We start from the raw sequence: 16,055 nt of genomic DNA, 5'->3' as shown, positions 1-16,055 counted from the left end.
GACCTCATAGAGGTCGGATACAACAACGGTAGCTCAACCCTAATTATCTGAATGATTAACTAACTCTGAAGATATCTCCTACCTTTTTAGAAGAAAGATATCATCATCTTCTCTAGAAAAAAGAAATAGTTATCCACCTTTAAAAGGTGGTTCAACATTCTATTATAAGTACACTGACACTCTCAGGTATATTTCAGACCTAATCTACTAAAAAAACCTGCTTAAACCCTTGCTAACTTAGGTATGGAGTCCCTTGCAGGTACCACCCCCACCTCCTCACGAAGAATTCGGACGGCAGCACTTCGGTGCGAAAAGAAGTTGAACCCTGCGACAAAGGGAGCCTAGACCTCACGTCTTTGCTCAAAAGAAACCCAGTTTCAGGTAACCCACGAAACAGTTCCTATATATATATTTTTTTCAATTAGGTCTCTTCTCTGTTCTTAATTTTACAATTGGGTCTTTTTTATGTCCAAAATATTAAAATTAACAAAATATTTTTTTTCAAAAAATATGTGATGAAAGATTTAATATGTTCTTAGTTATAGATATCTTCAATTTGTGAAAGAATATTCAATTAATTCTAATATTTTTTACATTAAAAAAAATTAATTACAAAATTAAAGACCTAATTAAAAAAAGTATAAAACTTAATTAAAAATTTGGTGAAACTATAATAATTAACGATCTAAAAATAAAAATAAGACGGGAATAAATTTTCATATATGAATAAATAATCTAAAATCATAACACAATTTTAAAGTGTATTCTCTTAATTTAATTAGAAAAAATATATAATAATAACAACAATTAAAGGATATATATTATATAAGCAGAAGAACTCAACCTTGTGTAGTTGTGTTGAATGCTTCCTTTTGTTCCTCCAAATCTGCATAATAAATAAATAAATAAAATAAATGTTGACGAAGGCCAAAATTTTAGAAAAAACAATTATTATTATAAAAATTACGATCAATAAATGAGAATAATTAAAGATATATTTATCTTTTTATAAAAATTTTGGATATTTTTAAATATTTTAAATATTAGTCCTTAATAATTTTAGTATTAAAGATGATTTTTAATAATTAAATCTTTATAATGGTCTTTTAGAATAATTTTTTTTATTTTTAAAAAGATAGAAACTCAGATACAGTTAACTTCATGTCAAATCGCTAAATCATAAATGATTTGACAGAGACTGAGACTCAATATCATATTTGTTGGTTCAGAGACTAGTACTAAAATGTCTATCTCTGTCTCTCCAAAATTTCTGTATTCAGTATCTCCAAAAAGTAGGGATACAAGAGACTAAAATTTTTAGAAATGAAGATTGAAACTTTAATAATATTTTATACCTAAAAATCCTCATTTCAATTAATTAATTCCAATTTTATCCTTTGTGCAAATTAAATTAAAGTTTCATTCTTGTTTCAATTTTTATCTCCTATTTTGCACTAAACAGAATACTTCTTTGTCGTCTCTGTTTCTACACCAAATTTTACCTAATTGTACATGAATTTTCATCTTTTAAAAATGATTAAAAGTTTCTCTGTGGTTCACAAATATTTTCAGAGTATTTTGAGAGATGAAGCTGGCGTGTGAAAATTTAGGTGTTAATATGAAGTGTCTTTGTGCACAGTGCACACTATCTTGCATACCTTTCTTGGTTGCCTCTATTTACTTTTTCCATAGTCGGTTGTATCCATCCTTATGTATTCGTATTTGTAAAGATTTTGCACTGGTTCCAATAGAACCTTTTCATGTTACATGTTACGTATTCCTGTATTTCTTCAAAGGATTTACGTATCTTTCATTAATCCGTTGTACGTGCCTTAGTGTATTCGTATTTTTTTAAGGATTTTGCAGCGATAGATCCTTTTCATGTTACATACCGTTGTGTTGCCTGTCATAATATATTACTATATTTCTGTGATGTGCGGATCTTGGTCTAGGCTTTTTAACTTTTTAAACACAGGACGAGAAATGAAACTTCTTTCTTTTGAATAAGTACTACAGAAAATAATAAATACCTCTACGACGTATTCGTCCCTTCGTCAAAAAAGGGACAGGCAATACACAAGACTGTAACTCCCCCACAGGAGAAAACTAATCAAAAAAAGGAGGCATAAAACGTTTACTAAATTCTCACATCAATCAGAAAGGAAGTCTCATTGTTGATGTGACAAAATTATTACAGAAAAACGATATTAAAAGGTCCCCTCCAACAGGGTAGCATCTAGGAAGTGCAGTGAGTAACATGTACTACACAGCTTTGGTGACAGCTGCATGAATTGCATCCGCCAGATGAGGGACTGTTTTGGAACTAAGACCAGCCATACTAATCCTCCTGCACAATCAACACTCCATGTTAAATCATAGACATGGATACAAGCAATGCGAGACAGAAACTGAATGACAATATAAGAGTTAGCCACACGGTAAAAACAAATTTTAGAGTTTAGTCCCCAACTTGATTATTTAAGGTGCGAAAAAAAGAGATTTGACAACCGCATGCTACGCAAGATAGAGAAGGAGGGAATGCCTACCAAATTTACATTTGACTGGAAAATGAAGAAAAGGGAGCTATCATATTCATTTCAACTCATTCAAAGTAAGAGAGAAATTGAGCGTTTTACCCATCAGATGTCATGTATATGTGGTACTCTCTAGTCATGAAGGAAACTTGTTCAGAATTCAATCCTGTGAAGGTGAACATTCCAATCTGCTTGATAATGTGACTCCAATCACCCGGAGTACCTGACAAATCAAAGAAAATAAAAACATAGAAAAGATAAGATGAAAGGATAATGCATAGAAAGAATGAGCAAATAGTGATGACAAACAAAAGACAATCAGAAGGAGTAAGAGGAAATCTTTAGAACCAACCTCTGGCGTGTAAAGCATCAAAAAGTTGTTGGCGCATACTGATTATTCGGTCTGCCATTTCCTTCAACTCAATAGTCCACTCATTGAACAAATCACTGAAAGAGATGGAAGATTTTAAAAATGAAGGAAAATCACCCAGTAGAGTGAAAATATTTAAAATTCTTCATTTTGCAGTAATACAAATGAACGGAAGGCATAACCAAGATATTATTATGATAAAATGCAAAATCATCCCAGATAAACAAGATCATTACTAGAATCTACCTTCTTGGGATACTAAAATATATTTTATGTATGACCTCTAACAATACCAAAGCATTAACAACCATAAAAATTCACTGCTTGGCCATGCTAGTTAAAGACTATAGCATCCATCACCAAAGAAGAAATATGGCATAGAAATCGAGAGTACAACAGTGAATAATAAGTCCTTGTTTATTCGTCTGGTACTATGTAGTAACATAGAAGAGTCATTACCTGTCCTTGAGAACTGCAGCCACAATGGTTGCACCATGAATGGGAGGATTTGAGTACATGGGCCTAATCACAAGTTTCAGCTGGCTCTCAACTTTGCTTGCAATATCAGCTGACTTGCACACCTAGGTTAATTTTCCAGTTAAATAAAAAAAAATTATCAGAATAAACAAAAAAACGAAACATGGAAAATATATATATAAGGCATGAAACATGCATGATTCTCAGATTATTAATTCTAATGAATAATAAAGAAGTTCAATCTGTCTCCATATAATGATATGATGTTCTTACAATGCTTAAGGCGCCAACACGTTCACCATAAAGACCCATGTTCTTTGCATAACTCTGGGCTACCAACAATTCACCCCCATCAGCAACAAAAGAACGAACAGGCTGTGCATCTTTATCCAGACTTCCACTAGCAAAACCCTATCAACAAAAATATATTATGTTTAAAAAAGAACTTTCATCCAAATAATAGCCATCATTACATAGTGGAGATAAATTCTAGTGTGCTCATGATCCACCATGGACAGTGCAAAAAAATGCAAGCAGAACACTTAAATAAATTTAAAGGTTTATGGGCAAGCAAGATTTCACGATCCAAGTGATTCAAGGGATTAATTGATAATTTTACAACTAAACAGCAGCAGATTATGTCAAAATTTTCCAATGTTAAAAAGCATGTGACAAAAGTTATTTGCATGTAAAAAAGCTTGCCTGATAAGCACTGTCAAAGAAAGGTAACAAGGCCTTTGATCTGATCAGCTTCCTAATCTCCTCCCATTGTTCAGGGGTTGGATCAACACCAGTAGGATTATGTGCACATGCATGTAGCAGAATAACTGATCCAGATGGGACAGCACCAAGATCTTCCATTAGTCCTGCATGGATAGAGAAAAAGGTAACATTACATGAAACCTCATAATTGAAGGATGGTCATGATTCACATTAACTTGGGTACAATATAGAAAATAAAGAAGAAACATGGCTTATAAGACAAACTAACCTTGGAAATCAAGCCCACGAGTTGCTGGAGCATAGTAGCGATACGTTTGGACAGTTAGCCCTGCCAGGGTAAAAACCTTTGGGTGGTTTCCCCATGTTGGTTGAGGCAAATATATATTTCGCTGAAAAGTCGAGAATAATAAAAAATGGTAAGCAGGATTAAAAAAACAACTAGATAGTACAGAAGTTAAGAACAAAGCGTTATACTTGGTGATAGTGTTTAGCCAAAAATTCACCCCCAACTCTCAATGAACCAGTACCAGACAAGCATTGAACGGTGGTTACTCTGCTCTCTTGAATTGCAGGGCTATATCCAAAAATTTAAGCAAATAAACAATAAAACAATGAGCTAAGCGCTGATTCAACAAAACCTTCCTCTTGGAGAAACAATGTTTAACATGATAAAATTATATTTTTATATTAACCTGTCAGCACCAAAAATGAGTTGAGCACTGAGTTTATTAAAATCAGCTACTCCAGTAATAGGAAGATACTCCTTATTGCGTGCCCTGCAAATAATGCAGAATGAGAGCGCTACATCACAATCCAATGTAATATCACAAGAAATGAGAAGGGAAAGAATAGGTAGTGAGGTAGTACTCACGGGTTACTGACGAGTTGCTGTTCCACACGCCTCACCACATTCAACACGAGAGGTTTCCCTTCCTGGTGTACAAGGCAACATAAGGAGTAACTCTCACATATACGTATAATCAACGTAACAAAATACTGAAAATAGCATTGTCACCTCAGTTCTGTAAGCACCAACACCTAAGTTGAGCTTAACAGGGCTTGGATCCTTATTGTAAGCGAGAGTCACCTATTTTTCATAGATACGAGAGAAAACGGTGAGGTTCAAATAATAGTAGACCACTCACAAACAAAGAAAAATAGAATATAATAAGATAAAATAAACGGCTTCAGATAAGAGATAACTTAACAATTCAAACAAGGTTACGTGAAGCTTTGGAAATCATATTCCGTACTCTATACTCATAATAAACCCATACTCCAAACTGGCGAAACAAAAAAAATCAAATCGCATGTCTGATCGTGATGGATCAACGGAGGAAACAAAAGAGCGAAAGTGATGATCCGAATCGAGAAACGAGTAAATGAAATAAAATAGATGTGCGATCTTATGTAATCTCAAAGTTCTCAACTCATCTAGCACGATGACCGATTCAGTTATTTGCGACACGAGAAGAGAGAAATGAGAAATAAAACTTAAAAAATAAAAAAAGGTTCGTTGTAAGTGTTAAGCTTACACCGAGAATAGGATCTTCGGGAGCGCGAACGAGATGAGCAAAGACGGAATCGCCATGAGAAGAAGTTGGTGAAGCTGACATGTTTTGATTGTTCTCAGATTCGGTTTGTAGAAAGTGCTTTGCGAGTGTGTTAAGCCTGCGATCACTAGAAGAAGAAAAAGAAGGGGTAGTTTGGAAAATAACCGGTGGGCGCATGTTGTTTGTTTCCTTTTATATAAACCTTGGGTTTGGGTTTGGGTCCCGATAGAGGTTTACGATTCCAACGTAGAAAGGTGGTTGGTAGTACTAAGCGTATTTTATTTTCAACAACCGATGCTCTATGGAAAACGCTGTCTGATTATGTATCACTGAAAATTGGTGCTTTATTAATATGTTCATGACTTCATGGCTTTCGGTTTTCATATTTATACGAAAGAGGAAAATATTTTTGGTATGGTTGGTTTGTGACTTAAATGATGGACGCCGTTTGCGTAGGGACGTGTAATGCTAATGGATGATGATTTGCGTCGGTGAGTCATTGTCCCTTCCTTATCGTTTTCTTGATTTGCGGGTTTTCAACTTGCCTAAATGCTATCAAATTTCCATGTATACCCCTTCCTAGTGTGGGTTTGGATTCATATTGATGAAAAGTTGATTTTGTAGAATTGATTTTGCATAAAAATGAATTTATGTTAATATAATTTATGTTTAATAATTTTTATTAAAATTAATTTTGATAAAATGAATATTATTTAGATAATATTAGTTAAAATTATTTTTAGATAAATAATTAATTAATTATTAAAAAAATATAATATTAAAGGAAAAGTATAAGGAACCAAAAGTTTATCAGCCAAAAACTAAACAAAACTACATTAATTTATATTAATAATTAATTAATTTTAATTTTTTAAATTCAAAATTTAAAAAAATTTTAAATTGATTAAGTAAACCTAATTAAAACCTATAAAAACTTTCCTCTTTTCTCTCACATTAACTTATCCACTTCTAACAATCACAAATTCAAAAAATATATAAAAGAACATCCATTTAATATGAAAAAGAAACATTCTGATACTTAGTAGAAGAAACATCTATATATATTAACTCGTAGAGATTTTGAATTCATCCAAAGATATTTGGCTGGATTTTGGCTGATATGCTTTTGGTTCCCTAGCTTTACTCAATATTAAATTATAATATTATTTTTTAAGTATATTTAATTTTTTATATTTTTTAAATATTTTTTATCGTATTCTATTTTAGTATATTACTATTATAATAAAAATTAATATTTATTTATGAAAATAAAAATATCATATAAAAATTGATAATTTTTTAAATATTTTTTATAATAAAAATTATTATTTATTTATTAAATTAAAAATAACATATAAAATAATATATTTTAGTACTTTTTTTAAGTACTCTTAATAATTTATTTTTGTTATTATTTTAAGTTCTAACTTTTTACTAGTTATATTTTTATTATTATTTATAATTAATTTTTTATTTAATTTATCATTTCTAATAAGAACAATAATACAAATTGTAAAAAATTAAAATAATTGTTTTAATATTTTTGGTATTCTTTTATTTAGTATTATTTTGGATGATAAAATTTTATTACTCATGACTCTATTATTATGTATGATCAATCTTTTATTTATTTTATCATTTTTAATAAAATCAATAATTCATATTATAACAAAATTATAATAAAAAATTTAATAAAAAAATCAAAATATAAAAAAAAGTATTAGAAGTGAAAAAAAAAATTATAGAGAAAATCAATAATGATCAACAACAAACCTAAAACCTAAATGTACATTAAGCTTTTAGACCTCTGGTGCCGACGCCATAACGGAACCTCCTGTAGTGATAATTTAAATTTTAAAATTAATTTTACCTTCCTTTTTAAATCAGTTGTTAACGTTTTTTACTATATTAATTATTTTCCTATACTTTTTCAATTCTTTATTTTTGTTTTATTATCCCTTATTTTTTACTATATCGATTTCATTGAATAAAATAATCTGACTTTGGAAAAAAAATTCCATTTATCAGCTTACAAATTAAGAGTTCCTATACTTTTTCAATTCCTTATTTTTGTTTTATTGTCCCTTATTTTTTACTAAATCGATTTCATTGAATAAAATAACCCGACTTTGGAAAAAAAAAAATTTCCATTTATCATATTACAAATTAAGAGTTAACCAAGTCCTAAATGTAACACGGATGAACACTGAATCACCATCAAATATAAACCCATCCATCACAAATACGAGAATTGCGTTACGCCATAGCATTAATATTGTGCTTAACTTTCACGGATTTGGAAGGGAAACACAGCCGTGTCATTAACTTCTAGCTCTAAGCAAGTGCCTCTACATCTCTAATATTTCGCAGAAAGGGAAATCGAACTTTTCAATCTCGCGAGATGCGGAAGAAGGGGCAGAACAACAGTATCCAATAGGGTAATTCGTCGTGAATCATTTCTGAAATGATAGTTAGATTGTCCTTTTATAAGGCACAACGGAATTGGATTTGGCTTAACAGAGCAGCATTTGATAAGAAACGGATTAAGGGAGAAGAGACAGACTAGAGATCAAGTTGCTCTCGCCATTTGTGCAGTATTCCATACAAATAACTTTGCGGGGAGGAACACATGACAAAAGGATCAATGACAAATAAATACAACAATAACCAAACAAATCGAAAAAATTATGAACTTTATGCCCTTTCTTGAGACGGGGTAAGTGGGTAAATTCCTTCTTTAAATAAAATCAAGTTGAGAAGGGGAACAATGAGTATTGCATGTTGAAAACTAACTACATCCAATACCTCAAAAAACAACACAATTACTCCTACCGAAAAATTGTGCTCGACAATACGCAACATGTTGTCATGAACAAGTCCATTCGGCAGAGCGGCTGATAGCAACAACTCACTCCAGTTTTACACTGTCCATCTCATTGATTACCCCTTCAAGCTGCAAAGAAACACACAATCCAACAATGTCATGAAATGATGAAATATCATCTTAAGCTCAGCACACTAGAAAATTTGCATCACCAATGCAGTACATAAACATACCTTGGCAATCTGCCGCAAAAAGTAATCCCCATATCGCTTGGCAGGCTTAGACTCCATAACACGAATCATGTCCTGCAACAAGCAACATAGTAATTCAAAAGCTGCAGCAAACCATTTAACATAGAAATTGTCATACATTTCAATTTTAAAAAGATGAAAACCGAAGTCTCTGTTAAACACACGGAAATTTAATCTAAACTGCCGTCCAATGTCTATTGCATTAACATGGATTCCATTCACCATCACTGAGTTCTGTTATTCTTAAAATATGATAAAGCAAAACAAATCAAGAAAGGAAGAAACAAGCTAAAAGACCAACAACAGCCCATTATTGACCAGTTCTTCGATGGTTCAGTAACAGTTTCTAATAAGGATTTTTTGCCCAAGAAAATGCTTATATTCATATTATGAAGAAGCTGCTGCATAGTGAGGATGCTTACATCATCTATGTAGAAATCCACATCAGCATTCGATATGACTTTTCCATCACTATCCACTGAATGTGTCTTGTGCTTGTATGTCATCAAGATAGTCCTACCAGACCATAAAAAAGGAAGTACATGAATAAACTTTCCAAAAGTTATATTTTATATGCAAAATTTAATTCAATGGAACACAAATAGTTGGATATCTTGCAACCTTAAGGTGGGTTCATCAACTTCCATGTAACTTGCAAGTTTTGCAAGTGAGATCGTTGAGTACACCTTCAAGAAGGTACGGACACCTGATAGCAACTGTTGTTGCTTGGCTTCATAAAGGAACAGTTTCAATTGTAGCCTATAGGCATCCTGACAGAACAAAAAGACATTTAATAATTAATGATATAAGAAAGGGTGAAGGGAGGGAAGCCAAGAGACTACCAACACAAGTCAGAGGCACGGAGGGCTCAAAGAAATAAATGAACATGTACCAAGGAATGCTTAAACAAGTGAATAAACACTTGGCAACAAAAAAGCAAAAACAAACATTACTATTGCAATCAGTTGATAAAATATTATGAGAACAAAAATCCAAAGTTTCACTTTAACAAGGTTCACAGGATGCCCCACTGACTATCTTTCAATAGATTATTCTCATTCTTTTAGAAGACCACTGGATTATACAAGTTTAAGGTATTTAACCAGATTAAATTCAAGCCTTCAAGATTGCAGACAGGATGAAAAATGATGTTCAAATGTGAACATAGTTGGGCCCAACTAGAATTTGAAGTTCTGTTCATCTGTTGGGCTAATCAAAATGTTATTTTGATGATTCAGATAGGATCCAAGGAATACCTGGTTATAATTTACAAGGGGCTCCTCAAAACTAGGTGCTGAAGGAGTGATGAATTTGGGACATGCATAGGAGAAGAGCTCGTCATATATAGCAAATGCCTCATCATCATATCTTTGCATTCTAATCATCTTTTCACCATACTTCTCTCGCAATTGAGAGTTCACAGTTTCATCAACAAGCCTGTTTTGTGGGCAGAGTGAAAGGCAAATAGCCAGCAAGGCATACATTTGTTCATTTTTCTTCAATATCTGCTCATACTGTGGTGATTTCTGATGGTATTGCTTTGTCTTAAAGATATACAAGAGAATCTTGTTAAATTCACGAATTGCTTCCACGTATCTGTAGAGAAGGCAGCAAGCTAGGTCATATGGTATTAATAATTAATAATATAAACAAAAAATAGAAGTACAAAGTTTTGTATCTTCCAATGGATTCAATGAACTAACAATCTTTTGTGTTCTCTATTAAAATTTTTTATAGATATTATTCTTAATATAAAAGGCAATTAGAAAGTGAACTCAGCTACAAGCCTATCACCAACAATAAACAACAAATGTATCAATAAAATCAAACACTTGTTCAATATTGAAACAAAATCAACCAATCATCACACCTGCGGAGCATGAGATTAGCAAAACCATAGTGATATATGGTTGTGATGTGGCTTCCAATCACGCTTGTGTAAACACCCTGTTGACTAATGTCAATAGGTTGCAAGCACTTGAGCCCCGTATGATAATCACCGAGAAGACAATGCACACGCAGCAACCCAACCATGCTGAAATACCCCAACACCTTCAACACGTTACTTCCTCCATTGTAGTCATAACCATCAGTAGCAGTGAACTGCTCCAGCCCTCCTTCTCCTGCTCAAGTATCTGAATAATCATGGACTTCTCCACAAGCGCTTGCAAGAAGTTAAGAACCCCATAAACATTCCAAGCCTACAAGTCAATAAGTCCACAAACATTCAGCATTAACCCACTTAGTAGTAAATAGAAACCAGGATTTAACTTTATTACATCGTCAATATAAAAAAAAGCTTCACGTAGACATTCGATTATATATTGCCACGTGGGAAAAAGTGTTGGACTCAACCACCTACTATATTAAGAGTTTTAAAACAAAAACATATGATTTGATTTTAATATTGCACAATGTTAGCATCAATAGACAAGTGCACTGACTAAAAAATCGGCACAACCATTAACTATCATTCAGCTTGGTCTACTATAGGCAACAGGGAAAGGAGGAAACCAATATGGTATCGATACCCTCGGCAAAGTTGCCAACCTGGTGAAATCCATTTTTCAACAATAGTACAACAAAATTAAACTCAGTCCTTACAAAACACAGCAAACAAGTATTATAAAGATTATCTTTACAACATTCTAATAGTTGAAAGAATAAAAGAACCCTAAATCAACAAACAAATTGATCTATACTCCATAGTTCGAATTGAAGCCTATGTCAACCACTAATGGACGAAATTAATATCCAAAACAAAAGTAATTTAAGTATTCACCTGATCGAACTGGCGCAAGAGAGCGATCTCCTGCTCTGTCTTGTTCTTCATCTTGGCGCGGTACTGGCAGAAGCTCTGGAACTGGTAAACGAACTCATCAACCATATCCCATAGCCACTGATTCGGAAGCTGCATGTTGACAACACCATGAAGCACCACCTGGAACAAGCTGCAGTAATTGTCCCACGAATCGATCCTCTGGCGGAGCGTAGGGGTTAAGCGAGCGTACAGGTGGCGGAACCACATCTCACGGTAGAGGAGGCAGAAGACGTGGTCGTTGTCGACGTAGTGAGCGACGGCATCGACGGAGGGCCAGGGCGAGTCCTTGAAGAGACGGTCGGAGAGAGTGTGGAAGGAGGTCTCATACATCTGGTGTATCTCGTAGACATTCTTCTCGCGGATGTGACGGTAGAGGTGGACCACGAAGGATTTGACGGAGTCGGGGACGAAGTTTGGGTCGTAGCCGAGGTCCTGCTGTGGTGGTGTTTGGCGGCGGTCGTCGTAGGAGCCGCCGCGTGCGTCTTCGTAGTCGATGGCTGCCATGGTGGTGGGTCGATGGAGGAGTGGAGAAAGGGAGGGATATTAGGGTTTAAGTTGGTAGTGTGGTGAGAGACTGAGTAACCAAAGGAAGACAACTACGCGTTGGGCTTTGATATAGGGCTTACCACACCTATGTACTATAGTGAGTTTGGGCTTTCTTCTTTTTCTCACTTTATTTTCTCCTATAAGATAAAATAAAATAAAATAATAAAAGAGTTACATTGAAATACACTCTATTTACATTTTATTTAGTGTAAATTTTGATAAATTATAAACTTTTATTCAATTTTAAAAAAATAAATTAAACTTAAGAAAACATTTTATATATCACAAATGTTATTGTTTTATCAAACTAACCTTAAATATGAAATATTATAAAGTAAAATATGCTTTTTTTATTCAAATTTTTTTTAAATATTTTAACATTTAGTATAATTTAATGTAATTTTTAATATTTAATATAATTTTTATTTTGCAATTTTTTTCAAGTCAAAATCAAAATTTTTTAAAAAGAAAATTTAAGATTGCCAACACTAATTTTACCTATAAACCAAAATCCAATCCAAAGAGGACACTTCATCCAATAAGTTTTATTTGTTTTTACTTCAACTTTATCCATTTTCAAATGGAAATCCTTTATCGTTTTATAAAAAGTAAAGTGCATTACTTGTTAATTAAACAAAAATTTTATCTATTATATTTTATATTAATAATTCAAATTTTAAAATTTAAAATTTAAGATTCAAAATTTTAATATTTATTTAAATTTTTTCTTCAGCAAAATCAAATAAATTATTATAAAAGGACAATTTGAGTAAATAAAAAAAGGTTTTTTATTTAAATAAATTTAAAATGAGTCAAATTTACATGAATTCCTTAAAATAAATTTTTAAGGCATGAATTTTTTTTATGTTTATATAAATTGTTCCAAGACAATGTGTATAAATAGAAACTCATTATCCTATAATAATTTATGTTTATTTTTTAAAAGAAATTCCATGACTACCATGATTAATGAATTAACATTATAAATATAAGAACCGGGAATTGTGTGTTGAAAATTTATTTAGAGAAATTCATGTAAATTTGATTCTATCTTCTTTAATTTATTTAAGTAAAAAAAATCCATTTTAATGTATATTTTGTGTATACCAATAACTAGTTTAATTTTAAATTTGTAGTTATTGTTCTCAAACTCGCGAGATAACTTGTAAATTTGTACAAATTTATATTTTTAGGTGATGGAATTGAGTTGATTTAGACTCAAATTCATTTTTAGGTAGACCTGGACAACTTCGCAAATCTAACCACGAGTTCACAAATTTAAATTTTGCCCTAAATTGTTTCAAAACGATATTATTTTGTTCCTTTTTTTAAAAAAAAAAAAGAAACAAATCATTGCTTAAGGTTACATTAAGTCAGTTCTATTCTTTCTTCCATCCTTTGTCACTTTTCTCTGGCCGTCGCAGCCGCACGTTTTTACAACCATTCGTCACCGCATCGTTATTCCCACATCCACTCTCTCATTCTCACTTGTCACTCTTCTTTATCCATAGCACGCTTCTACAACTATTTATCGCCGTGCTACTATTCCCAACTTCACTTTATTTTTTTGTGCTCGTCTTCTTTGTCCACACTCATTGTGTACAACTATTTGCTACCACGCCTCCTGCTTCTTAGTGAAAGTCGACCTTCTTGTTCTTCTTCGTTCATTCACCCTTTTTTGCTGTTTTTGCTTCTACATCAGTAGTGCAGTGATGAATCCATATTTGATGATGATTTTTGGTTGAAATTGAATGGATTTCATCATATAAACTTGCACTTATTCTCTTAAATAGCATGCTTTTGAACTCTCCTCCTAATTTGTGCTTGATTATGAAAACATGCTCTTTTGTGCCTAATTTAGCCTATTTTATTCTATTTGCCTTCCATTCGATGCCTTGATGTTGTTTGTGAGTGATTTCAGATATATAAGGTAGGAATGACTTGGAGAGAATGGAAGAGGAGCATGCAAAGAGGAGGAAGCATGAAGAATCAAAGGAGAAGAGCACAGCGATGTGTGCGTACGCACAGACCTGCATGTGTACGCACAGGCATTAGAGCAGAGCGACGCGTGCGCGTGAGCTGCATTGTACGCGCTGTGCGAACATTCAGATCATCACTTAGTGTGCGTGCGCACAGCCACTCGTGCGTATGCACAGATAGAGTTTTTGGTAGAGTGTGCGTGCGCACACGTCTGTGCGTACGCACAGGTGCCCTTACATGCCTTCATTAAAATTGCACGTGATTCGCGATTTTGGTGGGTTAGAGGCCCATTTCTGAAGCAAATAGCTCATATTGAAGGAGAAAATGAAGACCATAGCATAGCATAACATTAGGGTAGTTTTAGAAGTAGTAGTAAGAGGCTTTAAAGTAATTTTTCTCTAAATTTTTCATCATCTCTATTAGGGTTTATACTAGGATTTTATATTCAAGTGCCATCTTTATTTTTTATCTTGGATTTTGCTAGCTTCCATTGTAAGTACCTCTTTGTTACTACTCTTTATAACTACATTGTTCATACTCTTTCTTATAATTCAAGTCATAGTTCAATTTTGTTTACTCTTTGTAATTTCAATTTCTTGTTGATGAATTTAATGATTGATGATCGTTACAGGCATGCTTGAGTTATTATTGTTGATTGATATCATTTATTACTTTTAGTTTCAAGTCTTTTCTCATTTTTTTTATGTTTAGTGTTTTTGCCCACCAAGTGTTTGACAAAATGTCAATTATGATTATGGGCTAATTTTTTACCTCTTGGTTTGAGAAAAATGAGTAATTGGGTTCCTAGAGTTGGAATATCCAATATTTAGTGTCAATTTTTGGATTGTTAATTGTTCTTGTTCCCCCTAACGCTAATTTGTTGCTAAGGTAATTAGCAAGTAATTTAGGATTTATGGGTTAAGAACACTTATGCTCATTTAACTTACTCTCCGATGTGAGGGTTAACCAAGTGAGATTAATCCATTCTAATTGGCATAGTTATGGTTCCAACAAGAAAAGGACCCTTAGCTCATTCCAAGCCAAGATTCCATTTATGCTTTAAATCTTTCACACACTTTCATATTAATCCTTTTTATACCTAACTTGTCTATATTGCATAGTTAGTTCTTTAATTCCTTTATTAGTTCATTTATTACAATTTTGAAGATTTTTTTATTTCTTTATATGTTCATCTCTTTATTGAAAACCCCTTGAGCTTCACAACCGGAATTGTACACTCATTGATCTCAAGTGTCCTTGGAAGACGACCCGGGAACTAAACACTCCCGGAATTGAATTGGTTTTGAATAGTGACATATTTGGATTGACATTTGATTGATGATCAATTATTGGGTTTGGACTATACTTGCAATGTCAATCCTATTTTTAGTGTGAAAAATCCAAACCTATGCTCTTGGTCGTTGTCATGCAGCCACGCTCGTGCTTCATGTAATTTTTTTTAAAACAAATTATTTCTATTAGCCTATGCCTATTTCGATTTACAGGTTTATAGTGTTATAAATTATTATTTGTAATTTGTATAAATTATGTGTTGTTAGGTCCCCAACTCAAGTGGGACCCACAGTTTAAATAAAAAAAAGGAAAAAAGTGGTAGTAGTCACATGAGAGAGAGAGTTCTTCAACATAACAAAAGAGAAAAAAAAAGAAATACAAATAAGGAGAGAGTGAGAGCAGTGTCGAAGAGGAGAAGAAAAAAGGAGAAAAGAGCAATGCCATTTTGATCTTATTGAATCGATAAACTTGCTCTATTTCTTATGAAATTTTAGTATATTATTTCTAGTGTAAAGAAGAACATTAGGATATAACTTGTTAGCTATATTGTATTTTCTTTTATCTAATTTGAGATGCCCACTTTATGGAGAGTTTATGTTGATTCCATCAGTTTTGATGATGTATTTTATTGATTATTGAGATGCCCTAGTACTACTAGAAAGACTAATTGTGTACTCATCATT

At 32.8% G+C, this 16,055-nt stretch overlaps 2 protein-coding genes across 2 annotated transcripts; both read right to left on the bottom strand.

Annotated features, from left to right (window-relative positions):
- Positions 1-1,979: 1,979 nt before the first annotated feature.
- On the bottom strand, positions 1,980-6,019 carry LOC130955773 (aspartate aminotransferase 1). The gene is made up of 12 exons (XM_057882729.1): positions 5,640-6,019; positions 5,120-5,191; positions 4,976-5,037; positions 4,797-4,880; positions 4,579-4,678; positions 4,373-4,493; positions 4,084-4,247; positions 3,655-3,792; positions 3,364-3,485; positions 2,887-2,981; positions 2,637-2,757; positions 1,980-2,347 (listed from the first exon to the last, which is right to left on the bottom strand). Exons 1-12 carry the CDS (start codon positions 5,832-5,834, stop codon positions 2,263-2,265), a joined length of 1,359 nt encoding a protein of 452 aa, XP_057738712.1. The 5' UTR covers positions 5,835-6,019; the 3' UTR covers positions 1,980-2,262.
- Positions 6,020-8,287: 2,268 nt separating this feature from the next.
- On the bottom strand, positions 8,288-12,143 carry LOC130955825 (uncharacterized). The gene is given in 8 exon segments (XM_057882801.1): positions 8,288-8,610; positions 8,715-8,786; positions 9,155-9,248; positions 9,354-9,502; positions 9,989-10,328; positions 10,603-10,838; positions 10,841-10,933; positions 11,515-12,143. Coding segments are annotated over 8 exon segments (1,572 nt in total). The 5' UTR covers positions 12,058-12,143; the 3' UTR covers positions 8,288-8,565.
- Between the last annotated feature and the right edge of the window lie 3,912 nt (positions 12,144-16,055).

Source organism: Arachis stenosperma, chromosome 10 (assembly GCF_014773155.1).
Source record: "Arachis stenosperma cultivar V10309 chromosome 10, arast.V10309.gnm1.PFL2, whole genome shotgun sequence".
In the NCBI taxonomy this organism is placed as follows: domain Eukaryota; kingdom Viridiplantae; phylum Streptophyta; class Magnoliopsida; order Fabales; family Fabaceae; genus Arachis; species Arachis stenosperma.
This window is presented reverse-complemented; position numbering and strand designations above follow the sequence as displayed.

What these genes read in the sequence shown, in the direction of transcription:
- LOC130955773 (XM_057882729.1), bottom strand. Translation starts at nt 5,834, where the DNA reads ATGCGCCCACCGGTTATTTTCCAAACTACCCCTTCTTTTTCTTCTTCT. An exon ending in GTGTTGGCGCCTTAAGCATT is followed by an intron (nt 3,486 to 3,654) that starts GTAAGAACATCA and finishes AAATTAACCTAG; the next exon opens with GTGTGCAAGTCAGCTGATAT. An exon ending in ATATACATGACATCTGATGG is followed by an intron (nt 2,348 to 2,636) that starts GTAAAACGCTCA and finishes TTGATTGTGCAG; the next exon opens with GAGGATTAGTATGGCTGGTC.